Source organism: Salmo salar, chromosome 08 (genome assembly GCF_965601325.2).
Source record: "Salmo salar chromosome 08, fSalSal1, whole genome shotgun sequence".
In the NCBI taxonomy this organism is placed as follows: Eukaryota; Metazoa; Chordata; class Actinopteri; order Salmoniformes; family Salmonidae; genus Salmo; species Salmo salar.
Genome location: NC_138298.1, coordinates 15401993 through 15421295, shown reverse-complemented (window position 1 = coordinate 15421295; position 19303 = coordinate 15401993). Strand labels below are relative to the sequence as shown.

The 19303-nt window shown below is 41.6% G+C and overlaps 1 protein-coding gene across 3 annotated transcripts; it reads right to left on the bottom strand.

The window, feature by feature from the left end:
* Positions 1 to 5815: 5815 nt before the first annotated feature.
* LOC106610040 (uncharacterized) lies at positions 5816 to 19131 on the bottom strand. Of its 3 annotated transcripts, XM_082978178.1 has the most exons (7): positions 18668 to 19131; positions 18225 to 18355; positions 16272 to 16451; positions 9719 to 9880; positions 9166 to 9277; positions 8769 to 8890; positions 5816 to 7082 (listed from the first exon to the last, which is right to left on the bottom strand). In XM_082978178.1, the coding sequence occupies exons 1-7, from the start codon at positions 18927 to 18929 to the stop codon at positions 6834 to 6836; spliced, it is 1218 nt and encodes a 405-aa protein (XP_082834304.1). In that variant the 5' UTR covers positions 18930 to 19131; the 3' UTR covers positions 5816 to 6833. The 3 variants fall into 3 exon arrangements, with proteins under 3 accessions (XP_082834304.1, XP_082834305.1, XP_014064631.1); XM_082978179.1 differs by lacking the exon at positions 16272 to 16451; XM_014209156.3 differs by lacking the exons at positions 5816 to 7082; positions 8769 to 8890; positions 9166 to 9277; positions 9719 to 9880 and having other exon boundaries at positions 14050 to 16451.
* Positions 19132 to 19303: the final 172 nt, after the last annotated feature.

Genomic DNA, 19303 nt, shown 5'->3' with positions numbered 1-19303 from the left:
AACTCAACTGTTATCTTTTCCAGTGATGAAGACATAGATGTCTCATGGTATGGTGGGGTATGCAAAATGGGTCAACTTTGAGCACCTTTATCTCCTAAATGTTTTGGAATTCAGGTCCAAAAAGTTGCTTTCTGACCACTTCTACCATGGGGAAATATGTATAAAGGGGTGTGGTCAAAAGGGATTAAAATCAGATGGAACGACCCTAGAATGACTATTCCATCTACATTACCTCAGTAAATATTCAACTCTCCTTGTTTTAGCCTAGGTTTACTGTTTCTCTAAAAACATTTACTCAAGCCTGTTTCAAATGACAAGTTAACAAAGGGTAATAAGGGGTATGTGGTTAATTACCTTCACCCCAAGACACATGATAGTTATAATATGTCAGCTGAAGAATGGTTCCCAGATATCCCCTGTGTAAAACTCAAACCACACTGCTTTCTCCCCATTGTGGACACTCCTATGTCTGGTAAGGTTACTCAGGAAAGAGAAGCTCTTGTAACATACTTTGCACTTGAAGGGCCTCTCCTTGGTATGAACAGTCTGGTGCTTGGTCACATTGTTCCCTGCTCTGTTCATGGATACTGTGGTGTTTGAATCATAGGAACAGGACGGTCTATCAGCCCCAGGCCCTGCTCCATCCCTGCACTGAGACTGTAAAGACAAGGGTCTGGGCTGCAGACTGGAACCCTGACTGGATCCTCTGTCTCTCTGATGACCACCGGGACTGAGGTTGTTCAGTCCACCTGTCCACTGGTTGTGTTCTGTGTGGTGGAGTCTCTGTCCCTCATAGTTCGTTCCTGGTTCTGATTTGGGAAGGAGGAGCAACAGCTCCTGATCCAGGGTCCCGATCCGGGGCCAGGATTTGTGACCAGCCATCTCAAACATTCTACTCTCTCCTCTCACCAGCAACAGCAATATCAGCAGGTCCTCATGGACCGCAGACTATAAACACAAATTGATCAGAAGAGCATAAAGCTTTATATAAGATACTTTTGCTGTAAACACAGAAACATGAAATTATATTATAAAATGTTAACCACAGTCAAGTCCATCTCTAACACTGTGATTCAAGTACCTAACAATATGGAGCCATTGGAGTTTATTGTAAACAATTTCCATATGTGTTGATTCAAGAATTAAATATTATGTTTTGGTTCAACTGAGATAAGGTCAGTCAGCACTAGGTTTGCAAACCTACCGGTAGTTAACCAAAGTTTCTGGAATCTTCAGTAATTTTGGTAATTAACAGAATCTATGGCAATCTTCAGTCGTTTCTACTTTAATAACTAAAAACATTTGTTCATATATATTGTTCATTTATTATATCTGTGTCCATATCGTCCATGAGTTTCTAGTAGATAGACCATATGGTTCAAGAGAAAATAGTCAATTTAATGAAAAAGTTATCGAATCAACAATGGCGTTATTTTCAATTCACTCTGCAACTATTGACTGGGTTCACAACTGACACCAGTTTGACAACAAATACACGTTGACATTATAAAATAAATAAGCATGTCAAATATATATATATATATATATATATATATATATATATATAATATTTCATGCTGTAACCCTCATGTTAAACACCAATGGTATTCACTAAGGCCTGATTCTGACTCGAGGTGAACCTGTGTAAATGGAATGTTATTCCCTTGTTATGCACTTTTCTCTCTATGCGTATCCTGATCTTGAATTTAAGCAAGAGAGTAGCATGCTATTCACCTGCTATTCGTTTAGTGTGTAGAACTAAGAAATGAAGGTGTGACGGGGGTGTGTCTACAGATAAGGTGTATTCTGACTTTGACTTAATTCCCCTCATAATTCCACCACCTTTACATGCGAGGAAACCATGAATAAGGTCGCCGCGAACCTACCGGTTCCAAGTGGAAAAATCATCTACTTTTTACAATAGAATTAACAGCATTCTCCATGCACTGTAATTTCTAAATGGATAAGAGCTATTGATAAGAGCTCGGTAAATGAGTAATCCGTTTGGAGAAGGGGATTGTAAATACACATAGCAATTGTTTTAAATTATTTTTCCTAATGATCCCTGGAGATGAATGTGAAACCAGTCATATGGAAGCAAACTGAAAATCATATCAACATGACATGTATTGCAGCACTTTTTCCACTGTGAAAAAGGCTATAAATAGCTATGCTGTTATTCAGAATTTGAATTGTGTGCCCTCATAATTTGATGTATGCCTTTAGAATGTTTGAATTATAGCCTATACCCGGGCTTTTCTCCGTTTGATTTTCCAATTTGTATCATGTTAAAAATGTGCCACTATCGGGAGTAAATCAGTAATACCCACATACATTTATAACTGTCACTTGTGTTAGTTTTCTACAATTTGTAGCCTACATTTTGCATCATTCTATTCCCTTTACCTTTCTTTCCTCTGTCACAACCTTGTAAATTGTTCCTGGGGGTCACTAGGATTAGTGGATCATATTAGGCTAATGTTGTGCAATAATTTGGGACATGTAGACTATCTTAATCATTATGGAACTCAGACCACAAGTAGCAGGTTAAACCTGGAGCATTGTCATATAGTTCCATGATTAGTGAGAATTAGGGTTGATTTATAGGACTATTGTTCAACCCCTATTGTACACTTTTTCCCCTTTCAAATATTTCATGTTGAACTTGAATATGACAACTTTCAGGATGAATCAAAACACACTATTTATTATTCATCAATATATTTAGTGCATAAAAGCTCTCCAAACTTTTATTTTTAATGATTCATACATACTTTCCTAACCCCAAAATGTTACTAAATAATCTACACAGAGTATTTTTTTTACATCTACCAGCTGTTGTTGAAATGGAGATGAATATGCATATATTTAGATATTTATTTATTTATTTATTTATTTGATCCTGATTTTCTGAATCCATTCTTTCAATGTGGACAAAATTTGAATTAAAGGTACACCGTATTTAAAGGGATGGCTTATTAAGATAAATGTACTGACAACCCTATTAAATGAAAACTTAATGTGAAAATGTGTTTGCCAGCAAATGGGAGGGTTTTCAGCAGTTGAATTAAAAAAAAAGCAAAGCTGCACAAGGTAAGTCTGAATACCAACTACTGAGAAGTGCATGGGAAAGGCATGTGTAAGAAAAGCGTAATTTCCTGAGTCAAAATCGGGCCTTATGTTGGTTTTTATTTAGGATAATGTTTTACAGCTTTGTCATTCTATTTGAAAATCATCTTATCTAATTATTTCATATATTAGGGCACACAGAGGGCCAGAAATGATTACAGACACCTGTAATAATCTGAAGTACCCCAAAAGGCCACTAGATGTCTTATGATAGATTACATCAAATCCTAGAAAGACACCAAAATTCTGGTAGTTTCCAGTAATATACCTTCCCTAGTCAGCACAGAGTCAATTTAGTCTTTTAATTAAAACAAAATGGTCATACACTAACTTTACAGTACAGTACTTTTATTGCACAAAACAATACATGTGAGAAGTTAAATAACTTTTCTCACTATGGTAACTTTTTACCTTTTCTGTAAATCAGGTACCCAAACTTTGATAAAAATGTATTTTGGAATACTTTGGAAAAGGTTCAACATTACATTAAACACCTTCACTACTTCATGTAAAGTAAACGACTTAAGGCAATATAATTTCCTCATTATAAAACACCAGCATCAAACAACAGGACAAGGTTGTCACTTTTCATCAGTGAAGCATTTTTACAGACACCATCACACCAACCATCACTATTTCATCTACTCTGTCTCATCATACTCATTCTTTCCTCAGTTCAACTCATCCAGTTCCCTATACATCCAAAACCAACAGAATGAACTACAAACAAGCTAACTAGTACCTCATATCATACATGGGCCCTGTGCATGTTCTACACTACCGGTCAAAAGTTTCAGAACACCTACTCATTCAAGGGTTTTTCTTTATTTTTACTATTTCCTACATTGTAGAATAATAGTGAAGACATCAAAACTATGAAATAACACAAATGGAATCATGTAGTAACCAAAAAAGTGTTAAACCAGCTGCATAAGGTAGTCACCTGGAATGCATTTCAATTAACAGGTGTGCCTTCTTAAATGTTAATTTGTGGAATTTCTTTCCTTCTTAATGCGTTTGAGCCAATCAGTTGTGTTGTGACAGGTAGGGGGGTATACAGAAGATAGCCCTATTTGGTAAAGACCAAGTCCGTATTATGGCAGGAACAGCTCAAATAAGCAAAGAGAAACGGCAGTCCATCATTTCTTTAAGACATGAAGGTCAGTCAATACAGAACATTTCAAGAACTTTGAAAGTTTCTCCAAGAGCAGTCGGAGACTAGCTCTCATGAGGACCACCACAGGAATGGAAGACCCAGAGGTACGTTCATTAGAGTTACCAGCCTCAGAAATTGCAGCCCAAATAAATGCTTCACAGAGTTCAAGTAACAGACATCTCAACATCAACAGTTCAGAGGAGACTGTGAATCAGGTCTTCATGGAAAAATTGCTGCAAAGAAACAACTACTAAAGGACACCAATAAGAAGAAGAGACTTGCTTGGGCCAAGAAATACAAGCAATGGACATTAGACCGGTGGAAATTTGTCCTTTTGGTCTGGTACAAATTGGAGGTTTTTGCTTCCAACCATCTCAGCATGTGTGGTTCCCAGCATGAAGTATGGAGGAGGAAGTGTGATGGTGCTTTGCTGGTGACAATGTCTGTGATTTATTTAGAATTTATTTACATTTATTTAGAATTCAAGGCACACATAACCAGCATGGCTGCCATCACATATTTCAGCATGATAATGCACGGCCCCAAAAGGCAGGCAGGTATGTTCCTGTCCCATCGCGCATGAGCGAGTCCTGTACCTTCCTCCGAAACATTGGTGCAGCCGGGTTAAGCGGGCGTTGTGTCAAGAAGCAGTGCGGTTTGGCAGGGTTGTGTTTCGGAGGACGCACGGCTCTTGACCTTCGCCTCTCCCGAGTCGGTCGGGATGTTGCAGCGATGGAACAGGACTGTAACTACCAACAGGATACCACGAAATTGCACAATATGTAAACGAGCCGAATGTAGTCGACCCGAAGCACCTTTCCTCTCAATCAGCTGGAGGTATTTGCTGTTCGGTCTATGGTTAGGTTAGGGTCGCCCATATTGTGCAAGTGTTTGTCACGTGTGAATTGCATCAGTATTGAAAATAAAAACCGATATACTTAATGTTGAGTTGATAATACTTCCTTGTGGATATTTTGTATCAGATTACCTCCGACATATGGACAAAGTAAGATGAATTGTAGTTTGTTCAACATTCTGACTTGGGACTGTTCAGGAATGCTGAGCCTACATGTTAGAGATGAGCTACCACACTGACAACCTTATGCCTAACTCTAACCTTAAATCTAGACCAAAAAGTATATTTTTGTTTTCATGAACTTTCACGATATATCCAATCTTTACTTTGTGGCTGTGGAATATAGTGGAAACCCTTTCAATCTCAGAGCAGTCCGTAATTGACCAAAAAACGAATGACTGGCTAGATCCCATTTTGTATTTTTTAATTTAACTAGGCAAGTCATTTAAGAACAAATTCTTATTTACAATGACGGCCGAGGAACAGTGGGTTAACTGCCTTGTTCAGGGGCAGAACGACATATTTTTACCGTGCCAGCTTTTACAGCTAAGCTGTAAAACCTTTCGGTTATTGGCCCAACGCTCTAACCACTATGCTACCTGCTGCCCCTCGGTAGGTAGCATAAGGCCATTTTAATTCTAAATGATAAACAAGCAAATCAAAATCAACACATCAAAAGGACAACATGATTTCTCATTTATTAACAGATTTGATCACCTAATTATAGTACATAGAGAACAGGTACCAACAGATGTCATGTTATCTAGAGCGTTAGTGACTGTCACTGTGCTGCTGGCAACAATTGAATGTTTTTTTGCCAACGTTTACTGACACCGGTCATTATATCGGAGTAGATAGCCAGAGTGAATTTATGTACCAACCGATAGTGTTACACTTCAATAACAGCATTTTTTACAACGCCAGCACACCAAACAACAAGTTTGTATCATGTGAGCGCACCCAGACGCTCAATTGAGGGAATTAGTAATCCCCAAAAAACTCTTTCCCCAGGACACTTCACATGATAACTGGAATATTTCAGCTAAAGAATGGTTCCCAGATATCCTGTGTACATCTCAAGCCACACTGCTACGATTTTTCCCCATTGTGGACACTCCTATGTCTGATGAGGTTACTAAGGAAGGAAAAGCTCTTGTAACATAGTTTACACATGAATGGCCTCTCCTTGGTGTGAACTGTCTGGTGCTGCTTCACATAGTTCACCTTAGGGAAACGCTTCCCACATGTGGGGCAGGCGTATGGCTTGTCTGCGTCCGTCCTAATGCTCAACCTCCCACATTGTGACCCAATGACACCAGAGGAGGTAGAAGCAGCAGCCACCAACTTCAGGTGGTCAGTGTTTGAGCTCCCTCCTTGACCTCTAGCCATTGTTTGGGTGTTGTTGGGATTGTGTGCTGTGTTATAGGCTCGGTACTTCTTGTGGTGAACACCCATCCTGACCCTGTCTGTATTGGTGGGGTAACCTTGAGGTAGCTGAGGAAGACTACCACCAGGGGGGTCACCCCCCACTCTCTGTGAAGGCTGAAGCCCAGGGTGACCTGCTCTGTTCATCATAGATACTGTGGTGTTTGTATCATAGGAACAGGAGGGTCGATCTCTATCAGCCCCAGGCACCGCTTCATCCCTGCACTGAGACTGTGAAGAGAAGGGTCTGGGCTGCAGACTGGATCCCTAACTGGAGCCTCTGTCTCTCTGATGACCACCAGGACTGAGGTTGTTCAGTCCACCTGTCCACTGGTTGTGTTCTGTGTGGAGTCTTTGCCCCTTGTGGTTTGATCCCTGTTCCGACTCGGAAAGGAAGAGCGATGGCTCCTGATCCAGGGTCCTGATCCGGGGCCAGGGTTTGTGACGAGCCGCCTCAGAGGTCCAGTCTCTCCCGCCAGCAACACCAGACATCAGCTGGTCCTCATGGACTGCAGACTATAAACACAAATTGTACAGAAGAACATAAAGGTTTACATAAGAAACTCTTTGCTGTACACAGAAAAACATGACAATAATTATTAAATGTTAACCATAGTCAAGCCCATCTCTAACAATGTGATTCAAGTACCCAACAATATGGAGCAATTGGTGTTATTTATGAAAATAATAATACAAATGTGTTGATTCAAGAATTAAGTATAATGTTTTGGTTCGACTGAGACAAGGGAAACTCGGTCCCTGCAATGACACAAAAATAACCAAGTCAGACAGCACAGAGTCAATTTTGTATTTGTCATACAAATAGGCATACACTCACATAACGTGAAATACAGTACTTTTATTGCGCAAAACAATATATGTGACAAGTAGAATAACGTTTCTCACTATGGTAACACTTTACCTTTTCTGTAAATCTGGTACCCTCACTTTCATGAAATTAATTTTAGATTACTTTGGAAAAGGTTAAACCTTACACTCTACCTACATGTCCAATTACCTCGACCAACCTGTACTCCTGCATATTGACTCGGTACCGGAACCCCCTGTATATAGCTTTGTTATTGTTATGTAATCTTATTGTGATACTTTTTATTTTATACTTTAGTTTTTGAGCAAATATTTTCTTGAACTGCATTGTTGGTTAAGTAAGCATTTCATGGGGGGATATTTACTGCTTCATGTCAAGAAAACATGAATTAAGGCACTATCATTATCTCACTATAAAACACCAGTATCAACCTAAAGGGACATAGTTGTCACTCTTCATCAGTGAAGCATTTTTACAGACACAATCACACCAACCATAACCATATAATCTACTCTGCCTCATTAAACTCATTCTTTCCTCAGTTCACCTCATCCAGTTCCCTACTACACCAAAAACCAACAGAATTTTCTACAAACAAACTAACTAGTACTACATTACTAGACATGGACCATGTGCATTTTCTGCTGGTGTATCCTGAGGTAGCTCCTGTCTGAAAACCTCTTCCCGCAGTGCGTACAAGCAAACAGCTGCTCTCCTGTGTGGACCTTCAGGTGCATCTTCAGCTGGTGCGAGAACCTCGTCTCACACTGGGGGCAGCTGTAGGATTTATCCCGTGTGGACCCTTTGGTGCCTGTCCTAGTTAAAGGAGTTGGAGAAATTGACCTGGCACACTTGGTAGCCGAACGTGTGTATCTTCTGGTGAATCTCCCCGTTTGGGGAAACTAAAGGCTTTCCCATAGAGCGAACACGGGTAGCATGATTCCATCTGTACTACTGTCATTTGTCAATGGGCTTGTGTAGCCATTTAGTGTTGAGGCACTGGCATTGTCTGAGGTCTGGTTTAACATTAGGAGAGTGTGAGAAGGATGAAGGCCAGGGAGTGTCTGTGTTGTCGCAGGGTCCATGTTCCAGTTGATAGATCCTATAGAAGGCAGGCTGAAGGCAGCACCTGTTGAGGGTTAACCTGAGGTTCCATCAGTCTCTCTGAATCACAACTATAGGAGCAGAATGGAGCATCGCTAGCCAAGTCTGTGTCTGTTCTCTCCTGCCGCATACGGACGCACCTCAAATCTACACCTCACCCAGTGTGTTGTCAGTTTGGTTGTTGTTTTGTGTTCGACTGTCTGTTTCTGGTTGTGGTTAACAGTGTTGTTCCCCAGCCCAGAGTTGAGGACGCTGTCCCATCCACTGACCTCCACTATGTCACCTCTGGTCCTGGCCTGCTCAGTGATGTTGTCCCCTGGGTCCTTGGCTGCACCGGTCTGGGAATCCAAGATGGCTTCCCAGTCTCCTCTGTTAGCTTCCAGCCAACCACCTGCAGGAAGAGGTAACAAAATAGACTTTATAAACATGGCAGAGAACTCTACATATGGAGTTTTTTTTGTCAATTACCTGGTCAAGTTCATACAATGTGTGTTTTTGTGTGTAAACATAAGCAGTATTGATAAAAAATGTTGAAAAGAATATATATATATAGCCAGGTGCATCATTATTCCCACTGAAGACCTATTACTGTATGTAGGCTATATGTATTACTATTCCCATTGAAGATCTATTACTGTATGTAGGCTGTATGTATTTCTCCCTTACCTTGCTCCCCCATCTTTAGTCCACTCAGCAGATCAATGCTCTCTGGTTCGTCTTCTATTGTCTCCTCTTTGACCAGCAGCAGATCAGGCTTCCCATCCTCCATGTCTACTAACTGTAAGAGATACAGAGTGAGAGGATGTTGGATCAAGAAATCTGATATCAAATAAAAAACATTGGTCACATACACATGGTTAGCAGATGTTAATGCGAGTGTAGCGAAATGCTTGTGCTTCTAGTTCCGACAGTGCAGTAATATCTAACAAGTAATCTAACAATTCCTCAACAACTACCTAATACACACAAATCTAAGGGGATGGAATAAGAATACGTACATATAAATATATGGAGCTCCCTGCTATGGAGCATCTTCTTATTGGGCAATGAGGGATTGCGATGAGTACTATGCAAACATGTTAGTTGATTTGATTAGTTGACACTCTTTAATACTTTGATGATTCAAAGGCATGGTTCCACACCTCTCCTCCTCTGAGAGACTTTGTGGATACGGGCCGTGACCTAATACCATTCAGACAGTAGTTCACAGTGGGCTCACCTCAGTGAGACTGTGTGTGGTCCTGTGCTGCTTAGCTGGTTCCTCTGTGGGTTCAGGAGGAGGTGTAGTCAGGTTGTCCTCCATGACCATGGTCCTCTCAGGGTTCCCCAGACCCTCCTCACACCCCTCCTCCTTCCCCAGCAGCACCTCTGGACCCTCCTCCTGGAAGAGACAGGTGATACAGATTACACCGACATATACTCCCTCAGGTACGTACAGATGCACAGATAATAAACACACTTTCAACATGGAGTGTTTGTTTACCCATCCCCACTACATGAGTCCTGTACTGTAGTTGCATAATGACTTCCTTGTTATTAAACTCATCATGGTGGACATAAATATGTTGTGGGTAAAAAAATAAGTCAGCTGTAATAAGTTTAAAAAAAAAATTGCTGAACAAGTCACATAAGTTGCATGGACTCTGTGTGTAATAAGTGTTCAACATGATTTGAATGACTACCTCATCTCAGTACCCTACAGGTTTTCCAATGCCTCGCAAAGAAGGGCACCTATTGGTAGATGGGTAAAAAAAAGAAAGAAAAAAAAGACATTGAATATCCTTTTGAACATGATGAATTTATTAAATTACACTTTGGATGGTGTATAAATACACCGTCACTACAAAGATATAGGCGTCCTTGTGATAGGAGAAAACTGAGGATGGATGAACAACATTGTAGTTACTCCACAGTACTAACCTAATTGACAGAGTGAAAAGAAGGAAGCCTGTAAAGAATAAAACATTTTTCCTAAACATGCATCCTGTTTGCAACAAGGCACTAAAGTAATACTGCAAAAAATGTGGCAAAGCAATTAGCTTTTTGTCCTGAATACAAAGTGTTATGTTTGTGGCAAATCCAATTCAACACATTACTGAGTACCACTCTCTATATTTTCAAGCATAGTGGTGGCTGCATCATGTTATGGGTATCCTTGTCATCACTGAGGACTGGGGAGTTTTTCAGGATACAAAATAAACTAAGCTAAGTGCCTGCTTTCCACCAGATACTGGGAGATTAATTCACCTTTCAACAGGACAACAGCCTTCCCTGTAGCTCAGTTGGTAGAGCATGGTGTTTGCAATGCCAGGGTTGTGGGTTCGATTCCCACGGGGGGCCAGCACAGAAAAAAAAATGTATGAAATTGTATGAAATGTATGCATTCACTACTGTAAGTCGCTCTGGATAAGAGCGTCTGCTAAATGACTAAAATGTAAATGTAAAAAAACAACAACCTAAAGCATATTAGCAAATCTACACTGGAGTTCCTTGCCAAAAAGACAGTGAATGTTCCTGAGTGCCAGAGTTACAGTTGACTCAAATATACTTTAAAATCTATGACAAGACCTGAAAATGCTTGTCTAGCAATGATCAACAACCAATTTGACAGAGCTTCAAAAATTTTGAAAATAATACAAGGGCAAATGCTGCACAGTCCAGGTGTGGAAAACTCTTAGAAACTTACCCAGAAACACTCAAAGCTGTAATCACTGCCAAAGGTGCTTGCTTCTACAAAGTATTGGCTCAGGGGTGTGAATACTTATGTAAATTAGATATGTCTGTATTTCATTTTGAATACATTTGCTAACATTTCAGAAAGCATGTTTTCACTTTGCTATCATGCTGTATTGTGTGTAGATGAATGAGAATTAAAAAAAATATTTAATCCATTTCGAATTCAGGCTGTAACACAAAATGTGGAATAAGTCAAAGGCTATGAATACTTTCTGAAGGCACTGTATAAGGGCTAAATTGAAATGTTTCTTACAGAAGAAATATGAAATGCATAAGCATGGTAGCAATTGAAACGGAACAGTTTTGAGATCATGATAACTGTTGCGTCCAAAGTAGAGGACACAACAGTTCACCTGACACAATACTGAATCGCAACATTACACTGTTAATATGATGTGCATTTTACATTTACTATACTTTTCACTGCATTTGTTAATAACAAAATCAGAAAATACTCTTGATACATTCAGCAGTAAGATGACAAGAATATTCCTGGAAAATGTGGGGTAGCTGCAACATAAGACAAAAAAATGACAAGGGTTTGAGTGAGGACTAACTGGTGACTCCAAGTGGCAACACACCTCTCCAAAGTGTGCACAGTTCCTACATAATTTCAATGCACTTTTATGACTCAAAGAAGAGTCTTCAACTACAAGGTGCTTTTTTGTTGCTCTCCTAGCTGTGCCGTTGAGGAACTGCAGCAAGCACACTTGTAGTCGTTTTGTTTAGAACACAACCCTGCAGCCTCACCATCACACAAATGCTGTTATCGCAATCCAGAACCGGACAATTTTAAAATGGCAATCTGGGTCAGGTGCAGTTCTATTGCCAACATGATTAGCTAAGTTATAAAATATGATATTACAGTGTTTGGCTTTCACAAGACAATTCAGAGAAACAGATGGTAATTTTGGTGCGCATAGAAAGTCATGAATGCATTCAGGTGCGTGTTCTGTGGTTAAAAGCTATAGGCTCATTCTGTTCAGTACAGGTTATCTTGTAACTGTACATCAAACATAGTGATCAGAAACGCTGATGCTGTACACAGTGTACAAAACCTTAGGAACACCTTCCTACTATTGAGTTGCACCCCCCTTTTGCCCTCAGAACAGCCTCAATTCGTCGGGAGGGCATGGACTCTACAAGGTGTCGAAAGCGTTCCACAGGGATGCTGGTCCATATTGACTCCAATGCTTCCCACAGCTGTGTCAAGTTGGCTGGATCTCCTTTGGGTGGTGGACCATTCTTGATACACAAGGGAAACTGTTGAGCGTGAAACACCCAGCAGCGTTGCAGTTCTTGACAAACTCAAACTGGTGCAAACTCAAACTGGTGCACAATTACATGAAGTTGATGCAAAGAGTCAATATTTGCAGTTTTGTCCATTCTTTTTCAAGACCTCTGCAATCCACCCTGGCATGCTGTCAATTAACTTCTGGGCCACATCCTGACTGATGGCAGCCCATTCTTGCATAATTAATGCTTGGGGTTTGTCAGAATTTGTGGGTTTTTGTTTGTCCACCCGCCTCTTAAGGAATGACCACAAGTTCTCAATGGGATTAAGGTCTGGGGAGTTTCCTGGCCATGGACCCAAAATATCAATGTTTTGTTCCCCGAGCCACTTATCACTTTTGCCTTATGGCAAGGTGCTCCATCATGCTGGAAAAGGCATTGTTCGTCACCAAACTGTTCCTGGATGGTTGGGAGAAGTTGCTCTCGGAGGATGTGTTGGTACCATTCTTTATTCATGGCTGTGTTCTTAGGCAAAATTGTGAGTGAGCCCACTCCCTTGGCTGAGAAGCAACCCCACACATAAATGGTCTCAGGATGCTTTACTGTTGGCATGACACAGGACTGATGGTAGCGCTCACCTTGTCTTCTCCGGACAAGCTCTTTTCCGGATGCCCCAAACAATCGGAAAGGGGGTTCATCAGAGAAAATGATTTTACCCCAGTCCTCAGCAGTCCAATCCCTGTACCTTTTGCAGAATATCAGTCTGTCCCTGATGTTTTTCCTGGAGAGAAGTGGCTTCTTTGCTGCCCTTCTTGATACCAGGCCATCCTCCAAAAGTCTTCACCTCACTGTGCGTGCAGATGCAATCACACCTGCCTGCTGACATTCCTGAGCAAGCTCTGTACTAGTGGTGCCCCGATCCCGCAGCTGAATCAACTTTAGGAGATGGTCCTGGCGCTTGCTGGACTTTCTTGGGCGCCCTGAAGCCTTCTTCACAACAATTGAAGCTCTCTCCTTGAAGTTCTTGATGATCCGATAAATGATTGATTTAGGTGCAATCTTACTGGCAGCAATATCCTTGCCTGTGAAGCCCTTTTTGTGCAAAGCAATGATGACGGCACGTGTTTCCTTGCAGATAACCATGGTTGACAGAGGAAGAACAATGATTCCAAGCACCACCCTCCTTTTGAAGCTTCCAGTCTGTTATTCAAACTCAATCAGCATGACAGAGTGATCTCCAGCCTTGTCCTCGTCAACACTCACACTTGTGTTAACGAAAGAATCACTGACATGATGTCAGCTGGTCCTTTTGTGGCAGGGCTCAAATGCAGTGGAAATGTTTTTTAGTGATTCAGTTCATTTGCATGGCAAAGAGAGACTTTGCAATTAATTGCAATTCATCTGATCACTCTTCATAACATTCTGGAGTATATGCAAATTGCCATCATATAAACTGAGGCAGCAGACTTTGTGAAAATTATTATTTGTGTCATTCTCAAAGCTTTTGGCCACGACTGTATATGATATGAGTTTTATGATATGGAAATGTGAAGTGCACAATTGGACTCATGAGTGTTTGGCTTGTATGACATAAAAGTGGTATTTATTATAATCCTTAACATCTCATCTTTCAAAATACAAGAAGTCCTCTTCATTTACAGCATTTCCTTCACTCAGAAAACCAAAAAGTTGCCCAATTAGCGGGAGAGATGGGGGCAACTTGTCGCGTGTTGTGCTCAAGTTCAGAACAGCTGTCAGTCAAAACCCAAACCGAGCCCGAGCACTGACGTCATTTATAGCATGTTACTGTACAGCCACTGCATTACTATTTAGGTGATTATCAGTGCCCAAATCTGCCACTTTCAACCCGTATACAGGTACGAGTCTAAAGGGTTACACATAAACAAGTGTTATATACACCATATGAAAACCACACATACACGTGTCAACAATAAATACACATACATTTTCTCATTAGGAGTGTTTTGGGGGCCTCCCGAGTGGCGCAGCGGTGTAAGTCTCTGCATCGCAGTGCTAGCTGCGTTACTACAGATCCTGGTTCGATACCGGGCTGTGTCGCAGCCGGCCACGACCGGGAGACCCATGAGGCGATGCACAATTGGCCCAGCGTCGTCCGGGTTAGGGGAAAGTATGGCCGGCCGGGAAGTCCTTGTCCCATCACGCTCTGGCAACTCCTGTGGCGGTCCGGGCGCTGTGCCCACTGACACGGTCGCCAGGTGTACGGGGTTTCCTCTGACACATTTGTGTGGCTTGGCGGGGTTGTGTTTCGTAAGATGCACGGCTCTGTTCCTTCGCCTCTCCAGAGTCCGTGCGGGAGTTGCAGCGATGAGAACAGACTAACTACCAATTGGATATTACAAAATTGGTGAAAAAAAGGGGGTAAAAACATTTATTAAAAAATAACAAATAAAAAGTGTCTTGGGAAACAATTTAAGTAGTTGAATTGAAGTAATAAAACATATAGCCTAAACAGTAGAAACACAATATGTAACAGACTTTTTAGGCTTATATATGCCTTATATATCACACAATGTCTGGATGCACTATTCTACCCAGGAATATTCAACACTGAAATCTGTTTCTCTTGTTATTCCAAATGCATCTGTGGACCTGTTCTGTTGACAACAATGAAAATTCATCTTTGTTTTTAATGCAGGGTTTGATCTAAACGTCAGAAGCTACAGTATCAAGTAGAAATGGTTACGTTCTTGGTCTGTTATAGAGTGGAATGGTTATTCTGCTGGTGCACCCTGAGGTAGCTACGCAAACGGCCTTTCTTCCATGTGGATCTTCAGGTGCATCTTCAGCTGGTCCTGGCGGGAGAACCTCTTCTCACAATGGGGGCACCTGAAGGGTTTCTCCCCTGTGTGGACCCTCTGGTGCCTCTTCAGGTCACCAGCCTGGGCGAAGCGCATGTGACACTGAGTACATTTGAAGGGTTTCTCTCCTGTGTGGACCCTTTGGTGCCTCTTCAGGGTGCCAGCTTGGGCGAAGCGCATGTGACACTGGGTACAGATGAATGGTTTCTCCCCTATGTGGACCCTCTGGTGGATCTCCACCTTCTGGGTGCAGCTGAAGCCTTTGTTACAGAACTTGTACAGGAACCGTTTCTCTTTACTATTGCCTGATGTGGCTTCCCCTCCCTGAGCCTGGGCTCTAGCCCTGTCGTTTGAGTTCAATACCTGATCGAAAAGGACACGGCTGTGCGAATCGGAAGGCCGCATCGACGTGGACACTGGGTCGCTTCCACTGAATGCGTGTAAAGGGGAGTGGGTCACGACATTTGGATTCGTCTCCAAGCTTTCCCTGTTTTCTAAGAAATCTCTGCCCTGTGAGTGTCCGTCTCCTAGGTGACTATCTGCATTCCATGTGGGAGGGACATCGCCCTCCACTTTCACAGTCACTTTATCTACGACCCGACCCTCTACGCACTCTTCAGAGTATACACTACTACTGTACCGGTTCCAATCCCCTCTAGAGAGAACAGTCTGTGTCTCTAAACCCAAGGATATGTTGCCAGGGTCCATCTCTGTAGAGTAAGAACAAGACGGATCACTGCCCGTCTCTAACACGTCACCTGAGTCCTGATGAGAATGAACCGTCCTTGGGCTTGGGTTACCGTAAAGTAAATACTCTGAACTGGGAGCAGGAGAACAGCCCAGTGGCCGCAGTCTCTCTGGGTCTGATCTGTGGTCAGATCCTGTGTGCAAAAGCCTTTGTGTTACAGTTAAAGTCTCTGTGTCGGTCTCTGACTTGAGGACGGCGTTCAGCATTCCACTGACCTCCGTGATGCTGCGTCGCATCCTGGGCTGCGCTGGGGTGGTGGAAGAGTCCTCCGTGGCCACAGGGGGCACCACTCCAGCCGTTGCTCCAGTCTGGATGTCTCTGTTGTGTCGTGGGTTCTCCTCTCCTTCAGACCTCTCCTGCTTAACCCTAGGACCTGCAGCCTCTGCATCTGCATACTGACACAAGAAGGCTGCATTTAGACAGCAGCCCAATTCTATATTTTTTCACTAATTAGTCTTTTGACCAATCAGATCAGCTCTGAAAAAGATCTGATGTGAAAAGGTGTGATGTGATTGGTCAAAAGACAACGACAACAATGTCGTAGGGACGTCTCACAAGCTTCCCTATGGGTCATTCCATTTCATTTCAATCACTTTTTGACCGCACTCATTTTGAGTTGAATGAAACTTTCCATGGTAGAAGTGGTCAGAAAGTAACATTTTGGACCTGAGTGCCAAAACATTCATGAGATAGAGGTGCCCAAAGTTGACCCATTTTGCCTACCCCGCCATACCACTGCAAAAGAGAAACGGGTGAGTTTGATATGATTTAAAAGCTTACAAACAGGGTTGTCTATTTTTTGATTTCTTGAAAAATAAAAAAGTACTTTTTTCTTTAACGCCAATGATCTAAAAAAAAGTCCACTTTTCTTGCATATGTTGTAGCTTATACTATTTTACATCATCTGAGATGTTTGTGTTGTGCCAGTCATCAGTTGAGGCACAGCATGCTCTTGAAAACAGGGTGGTGCGTGTCATGTTTTGACTGATAAATGTACTAAAATGGGAATACAATTTCAACTTTCAATTGGTACCAAAAAAAGATGGTTGGCGGGCCATACATCAGAGAATGTTGACTTGAATGGGAATATCAGCTATTTTATATTATACTGTGAATCATCCATAGAAAACCTATTGAAATCATAGAACTATAGCTAACAGAATACACATTCTTACTTAAGTTGACATTCAACTGTGAATTGACCGGCGGCCATCTTTGTGGTAGTAATTGGAAGTTTAAATGCCCACACCAGCAGAAATCAACTTTTTTGAGTTGAAAGATGATGGCCATAGCTTACCCATGATGTTGTACAATGATTTAAGTTAATAAGTCATTGTTTTAATCAAAGTATGATATATTTGGGTTTGAAGTGAGAAATCCGAACTGTCCAGTTTGTGCAAATCCGTGTGAATGCGGTGTGTTTTCCTGTGAAATGACATACAAATGCTTTGCTACAAATGGCATTGTTCATTAATCAGAAACAGCTGTAAAGTTATTCCCATTTGCGACTGAGATGAGCCAAACAGCCTTGTGTCTGTATTAAATATACATATATCTTAACATTTTATAAATGGTATAATTGCGTGATATGATAGCATTATGCAAACCCGTCGCCCCAAAATCAATGGTTTTGACCATTCAAGTTTTTCTTCACTTCACACAACACTGCTTTGATTGGTGTAACGTTAGCTAGAAACCACAAGTGTTTATCCAGATAATGAAAAGGCACCCGTGAAAGTAAAATTCAAGGAACTTATAGTTACATGCAGGGCCTAAAATTAACCCCCCCCCCCCCCCCCACCTGCCAAATGCGGGTAGATTTTGGCATTGGTGGGTAAGATGTCTATTTCACCAGCCACGTTGGCGGGTGGTCAGGGCTCCACAGTGCGAGCTTTTCACTCACATTTGTGAATAAAAATAGTAAATTATGATGAGCTATTTTCAAAGTACTTCCGCCATTTTGTTTCATAGCTGGTAAATTAATCGCACAAAGTCAAAGAACTACGAATCCTATATAGCCTATTCCACCTCGCGCTGTGAAGAGCTAAGTGAAATATATATATTTTTTTAAATCTGCGCGCAGGCATAATAGTTTATGAAAAAAAATACAACTTGACACATTTCATTTACAAAGTAACTAATTGTTAATGCAACACTATTACACTAACCTCTATCATGATAACATGCTGGGTTGAGGTTCCACTCCCCTCATCAACAGTGATTGGTTGGTCATCTCTCCATGTATTGTGTCCTGCTGGCTTCACAGAGCTCTTGTGTCCTCCAGTGAGATGTCCTTCACCTGAGAGAGTGATTGAGGGAAAAGAGGTGTTTAGGTTAGTTACTGTCAATGATCAATGCTATATTGTACACTATTGACACTGTCTAGAATTGTCAAGGATGTAAGGTAACACTTCTCATAACTTCTTGACATACTATGTATAGGTCAATTGATTATGTTCCATGCATCATATATAAAATGCTGAAAATCTGGTTAGAATATGATATTGTGTCTTTGTGCAAGACATCCAAGTAATCAGGTGAATTATTATTATTATTATCTAAAGCCACAAGGGCAGAGGGGAACGGGGCCACAGCCTTCTGCAAAATGTACCTCTTGCCATTCCTCTGTATCGGTCGAGGATCTTGACGCCACTGGGGCGACTGGCGAGGACGCGCTCTGCGCGCTCCCGTGCCACCTTCAGTTCCAGTAGTTTCCTCCGTAATACCCTGTTTTCTTTCTGGCTTTGAGTTATTTCCAAACGAAACACTGCATAGTCGTCGTCTACGAGTTTACAGATCTCTGCCACGGCTGCATTCGCTAACACCTCCATGATGGAGGCTATTTGAGTGTGAAAAACCATACAGTTAGCCATTGTTAGCTAGCGTTACCTAGATAACATCTATTAACCAAGTCCTGTCTCCAACGAGAATTAAACACTACCTGAAGAATATGATGCCGTGCAGTTAAATTAGTAATATGTTGAGTTCCATGGTGTTAATAAACGTCCAAATAACAAATTAAAACGCTAAAGTGGAAATTGTTCTTGGTCACTGTTCACTTCCGTTTACACTGAAGAGAAAGGATCTTATTGGCTTGCGTCATAGCTCAAAGGGTGTGGTTGAATGAAAATGGGTATGCGCGCTGTTCTTTGAAATACGGTACTGTTTTATTTTACTACGTTAGCTACAAGTTCTTTTCGGCGGGCGCCAACACAGTGTTTTGACCTGAACCGGCGCCTTCGCTTGA